Source organism: Lygodium microphyllum, chromosome 6 (assembly GCF_053477565.2).
Source record: "Lygodium microphyllum isolate KBCC chromosome 6, Lygodium_microphyllum_v1.1.10, whole genome shotgun sequence".
Taxonomy (NCBI): Eukaryota; Viridiplantae; Streptophyta; class Polypodiopsida; order Schizaeales; family Lygodiaceae; genus Lygodium; species Lygodium microphyllum.
Genome location: NC_141140.1, coordinates 42,604,621 through 42,625,408, shown reverse-complemented (window position 1 = coordinate 42,625,408; position 20,788 = coordinate 42,604,621). Strand labels below are relative to the sequence as shown.

At 37.7% G+C, this 20,788-nt stretch overlaps 1 protein-coding gene across 4 annotated transcripts in view; it reads right to left on the bottom strand.

The window, feature by feature from the left end:
• The window catches only part of LOC148034502 (uncharacterized), a 135,243-nt gene that overhangs the window by 65,925 nt on the left and 48,530 nt on the right, over nucleotides 1-20,788 (bottom strand). Inside the window, exons 5-6 of one of the 4 annotated variants that reach the window (XM_087679448.1) lie at nucleotides 1,474-1,672; nucleotides 1,176-1,356 (exon numbers count right to left, since the gene is read on the bottom strand). The exons of 2 other annotated variants lie outside the window; for them this stretch is intronic. In XM_087679448.1, the coding sequence (XP_087535574.1) occupies nucleotides 1,514-1,672 (159 nt within the window). In that variant the 3' untranslated portion in view covers nucleotides 1,176-1,356; nucleotides 1,474-1,513. Of the gene's footprint in view, nucleotides 1-1,175; nucleotides 1,357-1,473; nucleotides 1,673-20,788 lie in introns of those variants that run through there. One more of the 4 variants, XM_087679449.1, reaches the window with a different exon arrangement.

Genomic DNA, 20,788 nt, shown 5'->3' with positions numbered 1-20,788 from the left:
GAAAAGTATGGTCCAAAGGTGTATCTGATTCTCCCAACTTCAACCATAGTAATTAATAGACTTCTCCAACACAAGCAACACTTGCAATATAAGACTCCATAAAAGGTCGACTAGCCTCATCACCCATACATTGATCACAATCTCTACAAATCTTTTCCAACCAAAATAATCACAGATGTGTGCATTAATATATTGATGGAGAAGTCCCTTTGCACCATTTCCCCTACCCTTATCCTTCAGCAATACAAGGGTCGTTTTGAACTTATGTACCTATGCTATCTTGCAACATACTATTGAAAACCTTACGACAACGAAATTTTTGAGGGGTATACTTGTACTATCAAGTTGGAAATAATCTTAACAGCTTCAAAAAATGAGACAACATGAGCATGGTTTTAAGGGATAAGAAGATGAACAAGCATGATTATGAATAAGGCAAAACGATCCTAACCTTTGTAGGAACTATAGGAGTTCTCATCGGCACAAAGCATGGACATCCCATAAAGAGACACATGCCAAACAATATGGTGAACGAACACTTACGCAGACTAGAAGTATGGTTGGATCAATATGGCAAAAGAGTGGGGAAAGTGATCATCTAATCAAGGCCAAGAAAAGGCAGAAAAAGGACCTTGATGCGCATTGTGCAAAAATTCTCCGCGTGTAGTGGCAGCATTTAAGGGAGCGAAAAAGTTGGTGTGCGAGTGTTGCATGCATGGTAGTGCGCCCTGCAATGTGGCACTATGCAATGTGCAACGTCTGCGCTTGAAATCAAAGGCTACAGCGACTTGCTCAACCTCATCAAACAGCATTTGGAAGGCCTGATTGGAGGGTTGATCACTAACGACAGAAGCACGCACGGGGGCACCAACGACAGCTGTGTGCGCTATTTCCTATTTTAGTATAGTGAGGCATGGATTACCACCCTTTTGTGGTCGGGACTCGGTCTGAGAAAACTGCTGGTTAAGAATGTCGATTGAATAGAGCAGGTCGAAGCAATTTTGAGGTACCTTCCCTGTTTGGACAACACAACTAAACCAAGGTTGATGTACTAAGCTAAATCGAAGCATCTCATCTCTGCCAAGCTGAAGTGAGTGAGAGATTTAATAACTGAGAGCTAGTCCGCGCGGCAGTGTGACATATTCCTTAAATCAATCAAGTTTCTGTAACCTGCGTGAATGCCAAATGGGAGTTGTGGAAGCGCAACAGCTACGCGTCAGTGACCCGCAGTCCCATGTGCTAACCGAGTGGTGGTCTTCGGAAGCAATTCTGCTTGGGCCTGCCATAGACGACCCCATCGCTGTTGTGCTCTAACTGAGACCCCACTGTGTGTATGTGCGTGTCCCCGCGCGCGTGCTGATTAGAACGCAGAGAGAGAGTAAGAGAAAGATACACAGAGAAAGATTCTTTAATTGCAATCGCAAGGAAACCACATACAGACTTTTGAGAGAGAGAGAGAGACAGAGAGAGTACCTGCACCAAGTAGATTGCCATGGGCGACTCGTCAAAAGCACTATAAAGCCTGCTTCCTCCCTCGCCTCCATTTTCCTACGTCACAGAGCACCTGTCTGGCGCAAACGTCTTGCTCCGCCCATCTAGCGGATTTCCTCTCTCTCTTAGTCAGAAAGCATAACCTTCCTCCTCGCTTTTGGACGCTGCGCTCGACGACATTCTGGCGTCCAGGCGAGCTCCCAACAACATTGCAATCAGAGAGAGAGAAAGAGAGAGAGATTGAGAGAGAGAGAGAGAGAGAGAGAGAAGCATATGTGAGAACCAAGAGCATCTCATCTTACATGGTACATTATCATTTAACCAAACGCTTCAGAAAAATAGACGTTCGCAGAAGTGTAAGGTATATTATCAGGATGGGGCCACCAACGCTAAGAGGGATATTACAGAGAGCAGTTGGAGTAGTCACCAGCTATGGAAAAGAGAATGCAACTTATCGGCGTTCTCCCTAACCTGGATACTACATACATCCGATAGGCAAACAAGAGTGCGTGTTGGAGACTGTGTAGCCTCAGAGGGGAGGCGGGAGAACAAAAGTTTTTCTTGTAAATAAGCCTACAGAATATATTAAAGATAAAGTATTTACAGGCCATCGAGAGGAAAAGAAAAGTTACATCAGCGCTAAAGAACAGCGTGATCATGCTACTATCGATGTTGCCCATTCGATCGCCTCAATCTGTCTGGAGGCATTGAAAGGAAGAACATGAGTGCAGCAGACTCTGAACAACGATTTTAAAGCTGGAGATGTAGACATCCTTACGGAGCCCAGAAGAATTACCCTGGAAATGGCTAGTTTGAAAAAGGCACCCATCAAAACAATCATTTTTTCCTGTTTAGAGCAATTCTCCGCCTATAAACATTCAAGTATATAATGCCGTAGCGAGATTCAAGTAAGCAATCATGCCTTCATTCAGTCAGACAATTAGGATTAACATTAAGTAGGTTGATATTAATAGACCCACAGGCAATGCATTGAACTGCTGGCCCGCTGGGTTGTGTAGAGAACACTCAAAACTGATGTTATAAATTCAGTGGTACACATCCACAAAAGACGTGATCCTCTTCTACTAATTTCACAGATTCCTTTGCTCTGTTACACACTAAACACAAGCTCGCACGGACTCTCTTTTTTTCTCGTAATGGGTGGCTTGTACTAGCATAGACTCTCTCTCTCTCTCTCTCTCTCTCCAACCACCACCGCCACCCAATGATTCCTTCACATAATGGGGTGTGCCCAAGTGCGGCATAACAACTCTAAAATTAATCTTCTGAAGCGATAATTCTGAAGTTTCTTTGTCGGATTGGATCTTGCAGTCTTCTTCAGGACCACATATTTTGATTAGTGTTATATGGCTTCAGTTCATGTCCTGGGTAACGTATACATTATTTCTTTGAGCCAATCGCAATCAATATTAGACATCTCATCTGACAAGTAGATTAAAAAACATACACATCACGGTAAATGGATTATGCAATTGTGGGCAAGAACAATCTCTCAAACACATTTACTGGGCCCAATGTTTTGCACAACAAGCTTGGGCTCAAGTCCGTTTGAATTTCATAGTGCAAGGAGAGGATTCGCAATGCATGGCGACCTAGACTTTTGGCATCGATAGCATCAAGGACAAACACATGCTCCTAGCATTTCATGTGATCAAATTCATGACCTTAATTAAAGGCATTGTAGGAGGCTAGAAATGCAAAACCTTTCACACGTGTTATCTCTAAAATTGCTTGGAAGGAATTAGCTTTCAAAGTCATAGGATATTTGGAAATGTCATATAGGGTAAGATAGCCGGTTTAATGGCAACTACCATCCCCTATGTTAATCTTCTCAAATTTCATGTGCATGAGAGTTCTGCTTGCAAGAAAAGATTCACCAACAAAAAATTGAATGCCCAAGTTGATTTTCCCTTTGCAGTGGTTGTCGGAGGACTTTCTTCTTTTGCATAATTCTCCCACAAAATTGTGATAGTAGAGATCATGCAAGAGAACACAACAATGGGCCTAGCATGTGATGGTCTCCAACCCTTTTCCACCAATAATTTACAGTGCACGTTGCATTTTCCGCACCAAAATCAGTTGAAGCAAATTCTATTAATGGCGGCGTGTTCACACAAAGAATTGTCACTAAAAGCGGGGTTGTTTGAAGCAACTCAAGGATTCGCATTGGCTCCTTAAGGTGTTTTGTAAGAAGCTTTGTGTTTTGGCCTAGGCCAAGGGGCATAACTTTTATGTTGTAACTATATTTACCCTTTGTCATGAAAACTGGTTTTTCTAATTAATAGTAGTTTTCGCACACATTATAAAAAAGGGGGGCAGTCACTTTTTCAGTTCCCCACTACCCTCCTAACCATGGTAATTTGAGAAAATTTTATGTGGCCAAGAGTCTGGCTCATATCAAGTGGTCTTAGTTGCATGTAACTCTTGACATTTTATTAATTCAACTATCTATTCGCAAATAAAGAAGCATGCACCTCATGTACACAAGTATCCACAATAGCTACATCCTCTTGACCTTGAGGAAACAACGAGTTGCTTCTCAAGCCTTTTCTAAGTTCTATGAGAGCTTATAAAAAGAAATAGAAGATGGGAGAGTAACTTCTAAGTTACAATTGCTCTATCCGAGCTTGACCCTTTTTCAAACTAAGGCTGTACATACTAATTACAGCATCTTTCGACTTTGCGTTCAAAACCAGAAGGTGCCTCTCTAGTGCCGGACAGTCCGTAGCAGTGCGATAGTGTATGGCTCATACTTTCGAAGCAGCGGCTTGAGGTCCAAGCATGTTAAAGTTGAAACTTTAGTATCATCCATGGACGTTGAACAGTCATGATAGAACGCGCAGTACCATCGGATTACTTTGTCATGTGCCCCAAAGTGGTGATCTGTTCTTGCCGTTGCTTTACGTCCGTCTCCATGTTTATTCCATGTGTTCCTTCAGCTACTCGTGGATTGCATGCTTGTATTTCCCGCGTGTTTCTCTGTTCAATTGGCCTCATGCTGCTAGCAGCATCTCCCTCTGGCCGTCCGTCATTAGCTCTAGTATCCGTGACGTTGTCTACAGCAGCACATGTTTTGCTGCTTTGCTACAACACCCACATCTACTGCCACTTGCCAAAAAGCATGTCTTGGAGTGCTTTGATAGTACTGCACAGCACCTTTTCTTGCGGGTTCAATATAATATTACATAGCATGCTATGCATATGAAACGATCAACCTTGAGAGCAGTACAAAGTCGGAAAATATTTGCGTTCATCTAAAAGAGAACATGGAACCTCTTTTACCCTTGCATTTTTAACGTAAGTTTGGGAGGTGCTCCGCCACTCTAGAAGCTCTGTTCTTGATTCCTATCGGATCTTCTTGACGTGGAGACCCTTTCGCTTAGTGTCCTCTTGGATTAACTATCAGGTCAGCATTCTTGAACAGAGACTGTGTCTACTTGAGCTCTTCGATAAGGGATGAATTATATCTCTCTCTTCTGCTTTAAGATCTCTACTTTGTGCGGCCTATTCTCCTTGCTACACGGTGGAGCTCAAGCACCTTCTAGCAATGAGAGAGCTTATCTACTAACATCGGAAAGGCAATGAAGAAGGCTGATAAAATGCCAGGCCATATAAACTATGGTACCATGTGTGCTTGTAATGAGGCTTCTATAAAAAGATGAAACTGAGATTCCGTTCCTAGAATCTCTCTAGGAACACAACAGCCAAAAGTAAACCTCCATAGATGCCATACATGTACCTCCTTAGTCTCTCTTATAAAAATAGATTATTTGTATCAATCCTTTGGAGAAAATTCATAATGCAATTGTGCTCACTCTCTCTCTCTCTCTCTCTCTCTCTCTCTCCCCACTTAGATCCTAAGCTCACATGGTATCAAAGCTAGCAATCTCTAAGCAGTATTGAAGCCTCCTCCTTCCATCCATCCAAAAAGTCGATTCCTCACCTCTCTCTTTTACCCTTCTCAAAGGGGATATCCCTTGCATATCATTCGCTTCTCATTCTCCTTGTCTCATCTCCCTAGCTTCCATGGCTAACATGCCATCCACAAGTGCCATCTCAAAGGCATAACACATCACCTTTCATGGTCTATTTCACTCCCCAATTGGGGTTCTTTTCACCTTTCCCTCACGGTACAGATTTGTTGTTGATCACTTAGGAGTATTTAGCTTTGCAAGGTGGTCCTTGCTAATTCACAAGGTAATTCATGTGCCCCATGCTAGTCGAATTGGAGCATAAGCCAATGGTACTTCTGACTATTCGACTCTCACCACCTACGGTGCAATACTCAACTGCTTTGCTTAGCCACAAATGTGATTCCTTGCTCGTCCACAACCCTACGAGGGGGCTGAAAGAGGTGGGGAAACCCAAAAGTATGGCTAAAGTATAAGGGTTGGGAGTGAGGTGAATAGGGTGGGGTAGGGAGATAGAGCTAGCAAAGGATTGGGGAGTGAGAGAGAGAGTTGAGCAGGGAGGGGAGGGGAGGGTGTCAATGATTAAGGGTGAGGTGCTCAGAGTGAAATGAGTAGTGGATTTTGTAAAAGGTTGGGATTATATGATTGTGGAATTGAGTGGATTTTAATTGAAGAGGGGATTCATATGAGGTGGAAAGGAGAGCCACTAGGGGAGGGGGTTCATATGTGTAGATGGGTATGGAAGCCATAGTGCTAAGTTTTTAAAAAGGAACGAAATCTTTTTGAAAGAAGCTTTAATGGTAGGTTTTTCATGAAGTAAGAAGTCTTTATGAGAGACAATAGAGTAGGAGAATAAAAATCTTTGTGTGTACGCATGGTGAAAGCACTAAGCTTAGACATCAAAGCAGTTACCATAGTAGGCCTAGCACAAGTTGTCGCTTTTGCATTTGTTCAAGGACATGTTGTCAGATATGCCCAAAGTGATAGTGCCACAAAGTGGGTTCTAAATCAAGATGGTATGTTGATGAAAAAAGAGAGAGCTTTCGCTCGGCTAGGGATATAGCTAGGTGGATAAAGTATTCCCTCCTTAGGTCAAGTGATAGAAAGTAAATGATTGCCTTTGTATTTGGCTTGTAGTGGGCAATGATATTGAGAGAATGAGATTCTATGGGTTTTGAGTTCATGTACAGAGATCAAATAGTGATGCATATTAGGCACATAACAAACTCACTCTAGCTTAGCTTGTGTTCCATTGGAAAATGAGATTACAATCGTTCCATAACCTTGTACATGTTGGGTACTATGGTCTCCCATTGGGACACCAAAAGAACGAGCTAGTTTATGATGGGTAGACAACTATTCAAAGTGAGGGGTCATGTGATGTGTTGCACCTCTCTAAAGATACCAAGTGTGATTGTGTTATGTGTACATGGCAGTGGCTACAACCAATTTTATTGTAGTGAGTGTTGGCTACAAACAATGTAAGTCTAGTGTCTTCACTATGATAGGTCAAGGTATTAGAACATGGCTTGAAATTTCTCAGAGATGTTCATGGATGAAATGAAAACTTCATTGAGCAAAGTGACCCATCCATCTAGAAATTTTGAAACAACTTGTCCTTCTTGCATGGTTAACGTAATGTGTCTCTCGATCATAGAGACTTAGCAGATTAGATGTGTGTGCTAGTGGCTTTCATTAAAGGACTCCCAATTTCTTTGGAAACTCCTTACCATTTGTACTTGCCTATCCTCACAATGGGATGATTTTTATGCAAGCCATAAAGGTCCTAGTTGTCTCATGCTTGGGTATCTTTGGCATTGCACTAATCTTGAATGTCATTCTGTCCTTTCTCTTCTCCGTATACAACTTTTTAGAAGTTAAGCTACATTAGGTAAATCACCATCCATAACTTACACACATTGTAGTTGGATTTGTTTAACTTGGAGGAGAATCACCCATGACTTAAGGGTAGTAGCTTGGTCAAGGAAACCCACCAGAGCCATAGAGAAAGCAAGTCTTTCAAGGGAAATTGTCACTACTTATGGACTTTAGCCTAGGTGGTCTATCCATGATCGTCCTCGTCCCCTCCCCAACAACCTCTCTCTCACTCCCCAATCCTTTCCTAGTGCTACATTATGAAAGCATATATTGTGAAATGCCTTAACCACGGGGGTTATGAGGCGAAGGTTACCAGGATCTTATAAAAATACTACTGCATCTCATCTGTAGATACATTTTCCCATATCAATTTCTTTGCATAAAACTTCAAGTATTGGGAAACATTCCTGCCATCAAATTTTTGAAACTCTTTAACCACACTCTACAAAAAACCTTAGTAATTTCCTTTTCCCTCTTGTGCATGCCATAAGTCCAAACTTTCTGAATCCTAAACTGGGAGTATCACGTGCATAGTCTCCCATCTTGCAATCTTCCGACGACCTTCACATCCAATTTACCAATGTTGTAGCATATAATATCAAAGGCCTTAACCATGGGGGTTATGATTATAAGGGTACATAGATTTAAGATCAGAAAGAATAAGAAAAGATACGAACATAATCAAATTCAAACACAAAACATGAAGGTGGAAACCCTCAAAAAATCCTTTAATTCAATCTTTGTATGACATAGTTTGTCAAATACAACCATTGCATGCACTCAACCACAAGCACATAACCCAAGCTCCAAGCTTTGACTCAAAGAGCACCCTATTGGCTGACATGATTCTGCATTACATAGGCTTACTCAAATGATTTTGGCTCCAAAAACATCCATAGACTAGCGGGACCAAATTAATGCTTCAGCCCTATTACACCAATTTTATTACATCAAAGAAAAGGAATCCCTATGCTATCCCAAATCTTTATAAAACCATGTACTTTTATTCTAATAATGATGTGTCATCCCTAGAGCATCGTGTACATGAAGAAGATGCCTCTATAGGCCTTGGAACACCTTAAGAAATCTCTCTCACAATAGATACCCTACTAGTTATTGGTATTAAAATAATAAAAATGCAAGCCTTTGCTTCTCCAATCCCTCAAAAGCCCATGGATTCTTATTCTAGCAATGATCAAATAGGAGTAGAGCATCATATACATAAAGGAGATGCCATGAAAGACTTAGAATCACCCTATGAATGCTTTACCACAGCGGATACCCTACTCCTAACTATTATTACAATAGTATATATTGTCCAAGATCTAACTTTTGAGCATCAACTGGAGTCCTAGGATGTCATTGGGTCTAGTCCCTCTGAGTTTCTCTCTTTGTTACAGCTTTTTCATGAGCTATGGAGGCCTCTCCAAGAGCTCCAAAATTTAGTCACTTTCTTTCTGTTCTTGCCTTTTGCTTCTTTTTCCCATTTTTTCTCCTCGTTTTAGCCTCACTTTCCCTCCCTAAATTTTTGGCATGAGTAGCCTTAAAACAAGTCACTTACTTCATTAACTTAGACCATATGCACACAAACTTCCTCTTCCTGACTAGTGCAACTTGACTTGCACATTCAACCTAATCTTGACCTTAGTATGGTCACCACCTCTCTCTCCATGCATGTAAGCCATGGAGAATTTAATATACGACTTGTTAGATAATTTCCTAGTATAGACAAAAAATGCTCTAACATCATCCTTACCCTACCCTATTTACCTCCCTCCCAACTCTTTTTCTTCTTCCATACCCTTGGACTTCCCCACTTTTCACCCCACCACTTCAACCCCCCTCTTCCACCAACCGATCCAATCTCTCCTTCATTGGTCCCTTACCAACACATTGCCTCTAAACACTCAAGTTGATCCATCTAAAATGCCACCCACAGTAGCCATCTCCTCTTCATTGGCACGGGCCACATGGTAGCGAGGGTAAGTGCTCAACCATCCCATACTATAGTGTTGGCCAGTAGCCACGTGGCAATCCTAATTTGCACCCAAGAGTCCCCTTGTACAACACTTAATCAGCCACCTAGAGCATTATAAATCTATCTTGCAAGTCCTCTAACTACTTCCTTTGATAGATACCCACTACAACACCACTTGCAGACCCCTCCTTCCCTCACATTACTGCAGTAGTGCTATCCTTGCCAAACATCTCATCTACCACTCAGACCCTAGCATCTACATTGGTATATCGGCTTGCACACAATTGCAAACCATAGTGCCCCAACAATGCCACTTGACAACTCACAATAGGTGTTCTAGCAATAATACCCCATGTGCCTATCACCTACCTGCCACCCTCATGGTAGAGATGACTTGTCCTACTTCCATCCCACTCCCTTCCATGCACATTTTTACAACGGCCTCATCCCTTGTGACTTGAACACCCCTCTCACACCTCACACCAAGGGAGTTCCCACGCCCCAAAACACGAGATCATCTCTAGCACAATGCCCTCTCAATTATCTAAATGCCACACCTTGACATGTGGCACAACTACCCACTTTACATGTGGTGGGCCTTTTGAATCTCCCCATCTATGGGCTCTCCTAACATCTCTTCTCTATCCCCATCCATGCCCAAGTAACAATCTAACAATTACTCTCCACCCAAGTGATCTTTCTTCCACACACTTCAAGATATCTATGCTACCATGACCATTCACACCATTCTCCACTTGAATGGGAGAGAAGAATACTTAACCCTCTCAACATATAAGCCATTCGAAGTTTTCACCATTGATCGTATGATGTTTTGAACTCTGACGAAGCCCCACATTAGCATGTCGCTATGAAAGTGGTACTAGAATCTCATGCACTATCCAACACTTGGGAGATCATGCCACTCCTCCCCCCCATGTGAATGTGAGCAGCCCCTACTAGATACTTTCGAGAACTCGTGTCTTGATGTGAATGTTGACCACTACAATCGCCTTATATTGGCAAAAGTATGTTTTTATAACTATGAAGAGGACTATCTAGATATTTTCTTTCTTGTTTTGAGCCTAGCCTCCTTTTGCATTCTTCTCACCCTTGTGGCCTACATTAGTGTACCCTTACAATCAAATTGAAATCTAGAGAGCTTTTCTCCATGTTGAATTTCATGAGACCATCTACATGGAGCACCCACCCTCACATACTAATACCAACACATTTAGAGCTTTTTACTTCACGGGGGTTGGGTGCAATGAAAGTCTGATCAGCCAAATATCTATTTTCTGCTCTTATGGTTGGGAAATCATTACCATCTACATTGATGGAATCCCTATCCTTGCTTCTCATAATGACTATATCACCCATGTAGCATACATTAAAAGAGGTATTTTCTCTTTAGGAAAATGACACTATCACATTTTTTAAAGCATTGAAGTCTTCCAAAGCCATGACACCAGGACCATTCAATTGTCCAAACACAAATACATCACTAACATCCTCAAAGAATATGGCTTTTTCGCTCGTAACCCCAAAATTACCATTTGTGTTACTGGTGAAATTGTGCCATTTAGGCTTCCCCTTTAAATGTTTGTCATGAACCAAAGAAGTCTCCTAGAACTTGTTGTAGTTCTTGTTCTTGGCCTTCTTGTTGTCCTTGTTTTCCTCTCCCCTAATGAAGCTAGATCCACTAGCTCCAATCTCCTTGAGTTACTCTTCCTGCTCCAAAATAAGTGGAGCTAGCTTCTCCCATAAGATGGTGTCCTAAACCCTCAAGGTAAGAAAGCTTATATAGAGCATAGATCACTTTGGATATAGGAGATGAGAGATGAGTGATGAGAATCAACACCATGTCCTCTAAGGAGCTCCTTCTTTATGATAATCCGATGGGGAAAGGTCTTCAATTAGTAGAGGGTAGATGACCTTGTCTATATCCTCTCTATACCTCTACTATGGTCCAAATTCTTTACTCTACAATAAAAATTTGCAGAATGATGAAAAGCAATGTTATAGGTAAATTGATCGGCAAGTGTGAATACATAAAACTAATTCAAAAAGCAATTTGTTGTGATGCATTCTTTAGAAAGAGCTACCACCTAATTTATAACATATGAAATGATAGATAAAGAGAATTTCAAAGCTTCAAACATCCTTCTTTTGCTCTAATTGACTACCACTAAGGGTTACATCATGCAAGAGCTTTTATGAGTCTATAAGACCCAAAGGACTACTAATAGAAACGAGGCTCACTAGTATAAGAATTGGTGGGCTAAAAAAGACAAGTTATTGGAGTAGAAAAATGCAAGGATCCACAATCCCACCCAATGGCATAACAAATTGCCCTTGCAATTGACAAACCACCCTCTAGTATGTGACATTAAAGAATATTAAACACACAGCTATAGGGGATCCACATAATTGCAAAACTATAATCAAGGTAAGAACTGCTACACAACAAGAACCATAGTTGCCAAGAAAAACTAAGCTAGCACAACCACACAACAAGAACCATAATTGCAAAAAAAAAAGTCTTATGAGGTTAGAAAATTGCCTCAAACTTAATTCATGCCTATGTGTTCCATAAAAATATGAGATACATACTTAAACCTTTTCTAAAATCCCTACTCAAATGAAGTTTTTGAATTTCTATAGCTATCATTTTCATGGACTTAGGTGATATGTTGACATATATTATATTAATCATTCGTATTGATTGCAAAGATTTTGTGTAAGCCATTGTCCTTGTCTATTTTTTCTATAATTCAAGATAACAGTGATCATGGTTTTTTTTTCTATAATTCAAGATAACAGTGATCATGCATAATGGACCATGATGTATATAAATGTTCATGTTATGTTGAATCTACATTTTTTTATATCATAGAATCATGAATCATCATCAATGTACACTAGTTCTATCATACAAGTTAATTTCTATAGGTCGACCAAGTTACATAGTGATTTTGCATCTCAAATGAAATAAATGAAAATCATATGAAACGTAGGAAACTCATTTATATATCCCCTTTCAGAAATTTGTCACAACTATGAGAAGAAGAACATGAAAATTTAAGATTTGATCCATATAATGCCATGTGAGCATGCACAAATTGATGTAAGTGAGAAAACACAAATCATAATCACTGATGCAATAAAATAGTTAGGAATGCAAAGAGTGAATTTTGAATGGGCATTGGCATTCCTAAATCAAAGCATGATAATGATCAATACAAACCATATGAATACTAACATGTAATGATTGATAGTGCTTCCACTCCCCCTCTATCCAAATGATATGATTTAATGCAAAGAATAGAGGAAAGTGTGAATATATAGGTGTCATATATACTAACACTAGAGAAGGTATTTACAATATGATTTAATACAAGGAATAGAGGAAAAGTGTGAATATATAGGTGTCATAGATAATAACACTAGAGAAGGTATTGACTATATGATGAACTTTGTATAAGTTTCTTAAGGAAGTTTCTAGTAGATTTCTTTCATCACTTATAGCACACTAAGATCTTTACTTATGTATGTACTTATATCACTTTCAATGTCATGAAGATTTACATCAGTTCTTAAATCATTAATACTTGATTCGTCACACTTATATCAATGCTACAATGGGTAGCTCTAGTATGAATAGGGTTCTTCAAATATAAGCCATTCAATCTTGCCAACATGAGTTGGGACAGTCTTGCAAGATAAGTCATCTACAATTTAGGTGCTGTATACATTCTTATCTCGATTTTATCTTGTCTTGCATTCAATATTTTTTTCGATAGTGTTATAATAAAGGTTTCAGTTCTTGCTGAGTTTTTCTTGCTATTTTTTGAGAGATACATGCCCTACATTTGGAGAGCACTTATCATCCTGATTGTAGCTTTGGACGACTACCATTCATTGATTGTTCTGCTCGTAACAACTTGGCAATTGTATGATTCATGACTTTTTCCTAGTGCAAATAGAGCCTGCAACTTACAGGTCTTAAAAACTTCTAAACATACAAGGATATATAGAAAAAGCAAGAATCTAGTGAAGGAGATAAGGAGAGTAGGGAATAGTTGCATTTTCTTCTTAATGAGTTGGACACAAAATGTAGGACTAGATCCCAAGCAATATGATTAGGTAATGCATGGTGTTTATATACATATGGTAGGGAGTGTCTTATTGTACCTCCTCTAGTGGTGGTTTCAATAGCTTGAATGGAGGGTGCTATTTGTTTAATCCTAGAAACCGCAACTATAATAGCATCAAATCCTTTTGAAGATGATACATACAAAATCAGGTCCATGGATATCGAGGACCACGTGGTTTCACGCATCAAAGAGGAATGAACCAATACACAAGAGAATCATGACAAACATTTGCTATGTTACAAGTGGGATTTGCACACAAACACTTTGCCTGGCTTCGAAATTTAGGCCACCAAAAGTCACTTCATATAAGCCTTATTGATGCAATAATTCATGGTAGGAAGATGGTGCCTCTTCTTGAGCACCTATAGTCTTGGTTAAGGTTGAGATATATAAAGAATCCATTTTTAGTAGATGAATGCATTAATATCTTGAGATTCACACCCCACTCTTTCTTGATCTTGTTATACTTGACTTCAAAGATCTTCAACAAAATGGTCTTGTACAGTATGTTTATTTACCTAAAGGAGAAAAGTAAAATCCTCATGTGGCTTACTAATAATTGCATCAATCTAAGGTTTCACATCATTTTATGGCATTCAATTTTGTTTATCATAAGCAATCTCTCCTTCTTGGGTGCGATGTTGCATCTTCCAGCTAAAGCACCCGATTCCCCTTGTTATTAATGGCTTGGTCTATAAGAGCTAATGAAGTCAAGCCTTAACAACAATTTACTCTATCGTGCCTAGGAACGATTTAAAGCTTGAGATGTCAAGAAGTTTCAAAATTCATGTAATATATATAGATTGTGATTTTTTGACTCAAAATTATTAAGATTTTCATTATCATGGACTCATTATTGATTTCTAAAGTGAAGAACTTTTGTTTATAAAAACTTACAAGATGATGTTGCTTATTATCACCAACCTTGGATAGGATAGCTCCCAAACAGTGATATGAAACATCATTCTCCATTATAAAATGTTTACTTGAATCTATGTGAATCAAAACTCGTGCATATATAAAGGCTATTTTGAGAATCTAAAAAGCATTCTTAACCTTTTGATCTCAAAAGAGCTTATCCTTTCCTATTCAACTTGTTTGAGAAGCAAGAGTCTTGGAGTAATATTTGATGAATTTCAGGTGATTTAGTGCTTTGGATAGGCTACATAAAACTTTGTAACTTTGCATGTTGGTAGCAAATCAAGAAAAGTTGTAGGAATTTTACAATTTTAGAACATTAGTAGACTATTGTAGTATATGTAGGAAGATGGGTTTCTTATGCCACATAAGAAATTATCATTTCCTATTGTTGATGAAGATGAGACAATAGAAAATGGAGATTTACAACCTTTAATACATTAAAGTGTGCCATAAAGGTTTAGGGCCACCTCAACAATGTGCAGTTTTTCTCTTAAGAAGAAAGCACAATTATTTGTTTCAAAACTAACATGTGTGAGAGATTTAGTTAAAGTAAAGAATGATATCCTGTCTCAGGAAGACATTTGAGTATAAGATTCTCTAAATTACAATGATGATATGTTTTCTACATTAAAACATAGTAAATTTTAACTTGGTGCAACCATGAATGCGATCAAGGTTTTTATGAATGACGTAATTGGCAAAACTATGGTGACATATTTTGAACATTAAAGCATAATAAATTTTAACTTGGTGCAACCGTACAAGTGATGAGGATTTTCATAAATGAAGTAATTGGCATTTTAATGGATGTGCATTGATAAAGAGAGTCATAAAACTACCACATCCAAAGAATTGGAAAGCTTTTACCCATGATATGTTTAAGTTTAGGTTATGCTGCCTTAAATAGCATAGCATTTTAAAGTTAGTTTTCTTTTGGGAAAAACCCAAAATCTTCAGTTCAAATAGCTTTAATATACTTTAATATGTTGAGAAGTGGAAGTTTGATTTACAAGCTATAGTAGAATTTTTTTGGATAAATAATGATCTTTCCCAAATGTAAAGAGTTTGAAGAATATAATGCAAATAACAAGAGATCTCCACAAAAATGCTACACACCCCCTCCTCTACTTGCAGAAACTTAAAAGGAAGGGGGTAGTGCCTCATAGCTAAGACAAGAAGGGGGAGAGCTTAATGAACAATGAGTGAAGGTGGACAAGGAGGAGCCAACAACCAAAGACCTCAAAGAAGTAAATAGGATGGATAAGCTCCAAGAGAAGGAGCACATGAAGGTGGAGACTAAGAGACAAATGGATAAAGAAAATACCACAATTTGAATAACCAAAGTTGAGATCGTATCACATGTTTGAAGACCTTATAGGACTATTGATAAGAGTGGTACTAACTTACTCATGTTCCATTTGGTTTTTGGAAACAAGGATCATAGGTAAATTAATCAATACTTCTCTTTTCATAATGGTATGAATGAAAGATTGAATGGAGAGTTATTCTCTATCTTAACAAAGATGACTATAGAAAATCAAAGGTCATTGACTCCAAGTTACCAAACATATCAAGGGATTATAATACTTGAAGTTGATGGAGTTCTACATGAACAAACAAGAGTGTATACAAAAGACATGCCATTCAAACTATGAATTTGAAATAAGTACTTTTTGAAATACTATTTATACATTTCATGATATTGAGGAAGATTTGGACAAGTTCTAATGAGTTAAATAAAATTTTAAATATAACTTTCTAAGTTTAAAAGAGAAGCATAAAATTCCCATTGCTAAAAAATAACTACATGGCTCAAACATGAAAAAATTCAAGGCAAGTTGATGCGCCTTGATTACAAGAGATGTTAACATTGGAAGGCAACTTGATCTAATGTGTCAACTATCTAAGTAGTATATTCTAGACATATAGCTTCTTCATTCTAGATCTCACATCAACTGAAATATTTCCAATTTTTCACAGTAGCTTGCATCAAATATTCCGTAATACCAAAATATTTTCTTATGAACTTTTTTATGCAATACCTCAAACTTCGTAGACATATTAAAATTATTCTCTTAAAATACATTTAAAACTTTCTTATGAGTTTTCATTGCATGACATCAACCTTCCTAAATATGTTACAAGAAACTCTATTGACATACCTAACATGCATCTTTTTAAGATAGTTGTTGATTAGCCTTTGTGTTCTAAAATTAGAAACATAGTAAATATAGTATTATGAGGTGTCCTTACGCTAAAGTGACAAAAGATATAGACAATTATGGAGCCTACGTGAACTCACTATGCATATAATATGTTTTTTACTTTAGTTATTTTTGTGGATGTTTTCTATTTATCGCATGATCTCTAACTTGTTGCGCATGTGCACATGCGTGACACTTGTTGCATTATGCTTCGTATATAGATGGAAGGATACTACTGTGCTTTGTGGTGGTAAGTAGATTAGTAAATAGAGTTACGCAAGATAAGTATTTTGAGAAAGCATATTTTAATGCCTAGGAACTAATCATGGTTGAATGCTTCATAGCATTGAGTAATTATGTTTTTGTGCACTTTTTTGTGCAAGAAGTTAGATCATTTATTTATTTATTTGGATGTAATTATTTTGTAAGGCCTAGAAGAATTGATTTTTATTTTGTAAAACTTTGGTGTAGGTTTATTAGATAAGAGCTACAAAACACTATAGCAAAAGTAAAGCATTCATGAAGATCGAGTACGAATATATGCATGTGGGAGGTTCTCACCCATACATGAAGGGAGATTGTACCCAAAGTAGTAGCGTGCATGCCTTCTCTTTTTCTTTTCTTTATTGCAATTAATGTTCTCTCCAATCAAGAGCATCATCAAGTACTTCCTTGATGTTGTGCGATTGGATAGTGGTCTTATTGTTGTTGAATGGAAGTTGAACTCCACAATCCTCTCCAAAAGGACCCAATCATCCACATCACTTGTAAGTAAACCTTAACTTTTTATTGTGAGAATTATTATTTGTCATATGAGGTTTTACTTTATTATTTACAATGTTGTTATATAATTTCATTCAAACCCTTTTTAGCTCAAAGTTAGAAGGTCTATTGGCTACTGAAGAATTAGGGTGATAAGAAGTAAATGTATCTTTGGGTTACGATTACAATTTAAGGCTTGGAATGGAGTAGATTTTTGGTCCTGAAGAATCCAGGTAATTGCTTGGAATTCTTTTGCAACAACAAGGATGTAGGAAATAACATCGTGAAATGAAGTAGGTATAAGAGAATTCAACTTAGTTATGATGCCCAAATGAAGACCATCTTTATATTGGTGTTTGCAGTGTGTTCTTAGGCACTTCCTCATGTATTTAAGGCAACAAAAGTTTATACAAAATCTTTCGATATAAGTAGACACATTATTGCCTTCTTGCCATGATAATTTTTTCTGATTTCACCTCGCATAGAGATGAAACTAAGATTGTCGAAAATATTCTATAACTTTTTCTTGAAATTCTTTCCATGACATTGGCCGATTGATACTATGTCAAAGAACATCCCACCAAATGACACCTTACCTATCATATAATTTATAGCACACTCAATCTTGTTTTTCTCTAAATAGTCTTCCTCATTAAAATACTCATCAAGCTGCCTTAACCAAGACAAGAGGATTTTGCCATCCTTTTTACTATCAAATCTAGAAAACTAGAAAGATCTATGGACAATTCTCTAGTCTTTCTTGGTTTGTTATGCCTCAAAGATGCCCTTTCAAAATATAAATGTGATAATATTTACGTCCTCGTCAAATCCATTTTGTTGCCATTCACGTTCTTGAAGCACTTCTAAAATCTCTCTCAAAATTTGTTGAAGAAGATCAATTTGTTATTGCAAAGCAATCTCGAGAAGAGCCAATTCCATATTCACTTTGTTTCTATTCAAAAATCACGACATTATTCTACATAATCTACAAGCAAAAACATGCCTTTAAGAAAGTATGTAGAGTGAAAGTTTTGCATGGAGCACATTCTTGATATTTAGCATTGGAAGGATATCATTGGGTAGTCTATTCTTACTTTTGGATAGGAACAAACTTTAGAACACTTCTTTGGTTGTGTTTTTCTCCAATTTGAAAAAAGAGAAATATTGTTAGTAATGGGCATATGGGTTAAAATCTACCCTTTCCTTCTTAATAATTCAATTGGCCACCTAAAAGTAAATGAAGCTTTTTTATAAGCTTTCAAAGCTTAAAGCTTTAGGCCTTGATTGCTTTTGGGAAAAAGTTCTTGAGCAACATGAATAGGGCACCAAGTTATATGAGGACACTTTCACGTTGTCAACTATCTAGTTGTGAAGATTGGACACAACAAATGATGAAACAATCCAATGATGGTTTTACAGTTGCCTTGTAGTGCTAGATACAACAACTTGCACTAATTGTGACATCTCCCCACTTTAAAAAAAAACCACTCTCCTTCTTCAATCCCACTATCAAAGTGGATTTGGATTGTCCATGTGATTGCATAGTGGAAATAATTGACAAACAAGGCTTTGGTGGGACCTTTAAAATTTCCCTTCTTCCAAGAAATTGAAGAAGAGTATAGAATTAATGCTGACAAGTAACCTTACTCTCTAAAATCCTTTGTACAAAGTATTTTCCTAGTGGATACAAGTGAAACCCTTGAGAATCATGATGTTGTAGCCCTTCAAGATGGATGCATAGTTCTACAATGATGTCGATAAGCTGACCAATCACTATGCTCTTATATCAATGTTGCATTCTTTTAATGTGCAATTGCACAAACGAACTCAAATTTGAAAAAAACACAAGTTGCAAGGGAGAAAAGAAATAGAGAAGATATATATAACATAAGATTGGGCACAATCTCCCCTAGACATGGATGATAACCACCCTTGTGCATGTAACTATATATTATTTATAATTTATATTAAGCTTTTGTGTTGCAAAATATCATTGAAAAGCATCCCCTTTTTGGGCCTTGCTTTATTTAGAAAAACACCTTGTTTTTGTGGAAATTTTTCTAATTCCTATCTAATAAATCTAGATTGAGTTCACAAAATAATAATCCACTATTCTATGCATTTTAAAATAATTGCATCTAAACAAATACATTGTCCATGCGTGTCTACAATATCCATGTGCCAAGAAGCACACAAAAATACAATAATTCTGTGCTATAAAGGATTCGACCACAATTGATTTCTACCCATTAAAATGTGTTTTCTCAAAATATTTGTTTTACATAACTCCATCAAATAATTTACTCACCACAACACAAAGCGTGTCAATATCCTTCCATCTATCTATCCAGCATAATGCAGCAAGTGTCACACATGTAAACACATACAACAAGTCACGAACTATTTAATGAATACATAATTTTTTAAAGAATATGTCAAAAATCATCTTATTTCCCCATTCCATTGTGTTAAATTCCATAATCTTATAATGCTACAAGTCTTATTACAATCAATTTTAAGGATTTCTACAAAGAGAGCTATGACATTCTTAAGACATTGCTTACCAAATTAGAGACCTTGTGTAAGTTGAATCCATTCTTTTTGTCTCCTTCTCACCACATTGTTAGTATGCTTTCATAAGAACATACTCCATTACTTCTCAATATGTTTGTGAACCAACGAAAATGATTCAAAAAGAAAAGCCACCACTACAAAATTCTTTTAAATTAGTGGCTTTAGACAATTCAAGGAGAAAAATAATCAAACAATGGATGAAAATTATCATCACCTTTGATCCTCACTCCTACTATCTTGTATATATTCTTTCCAGAAGGCTAAGCCCCACTAGTCCCACCACACAAGTCATTTTTCCTCTATTGCTAAAATCAATAATCCTCCTCATCAATAGGTCTTTTTGCACAAATGAAGCCATTATGAGAAAAAAAAGTAATTCAACATGAAGGGTCATCCACCACAACAACAAAAATAGTTCCAACAACATAGTTCTATGTATGGCCATCACCAAGGGTGCTTTGGCAATGAAGCCTAAGCTCCATCACAATTGAGGAGCAGTATGTAGGAATCTCACACTAGTTAAAATGTTTATGACATGCCCTAGCAAATGAATACATTTCCAATACATCTATTTCTTGGATACAAGAGGTACTCGTCACATGAGTCAATTGTGTGAGGTTCATAAATATCATTTCTTGTGATGAACCCTTGGAGTTTCCCTTTGGGGCGACAACCACCCTCAATGAGTTGAACATTATGAAGTTCTCCAGATAGAACTTCCAAGTGGTTAATCACCATAATAAAAAAGGTCTAATAGATTCCTATCCTTTGCAAATATATACTATGTTCATTGAGTTGAGTGGAGAGAAATCCTACTTTACTTACATCTTACAGACCTCGAATTAACTTCTCTAAGAACTGAAGCATGAACGCAACAACAACATAGATGGAATC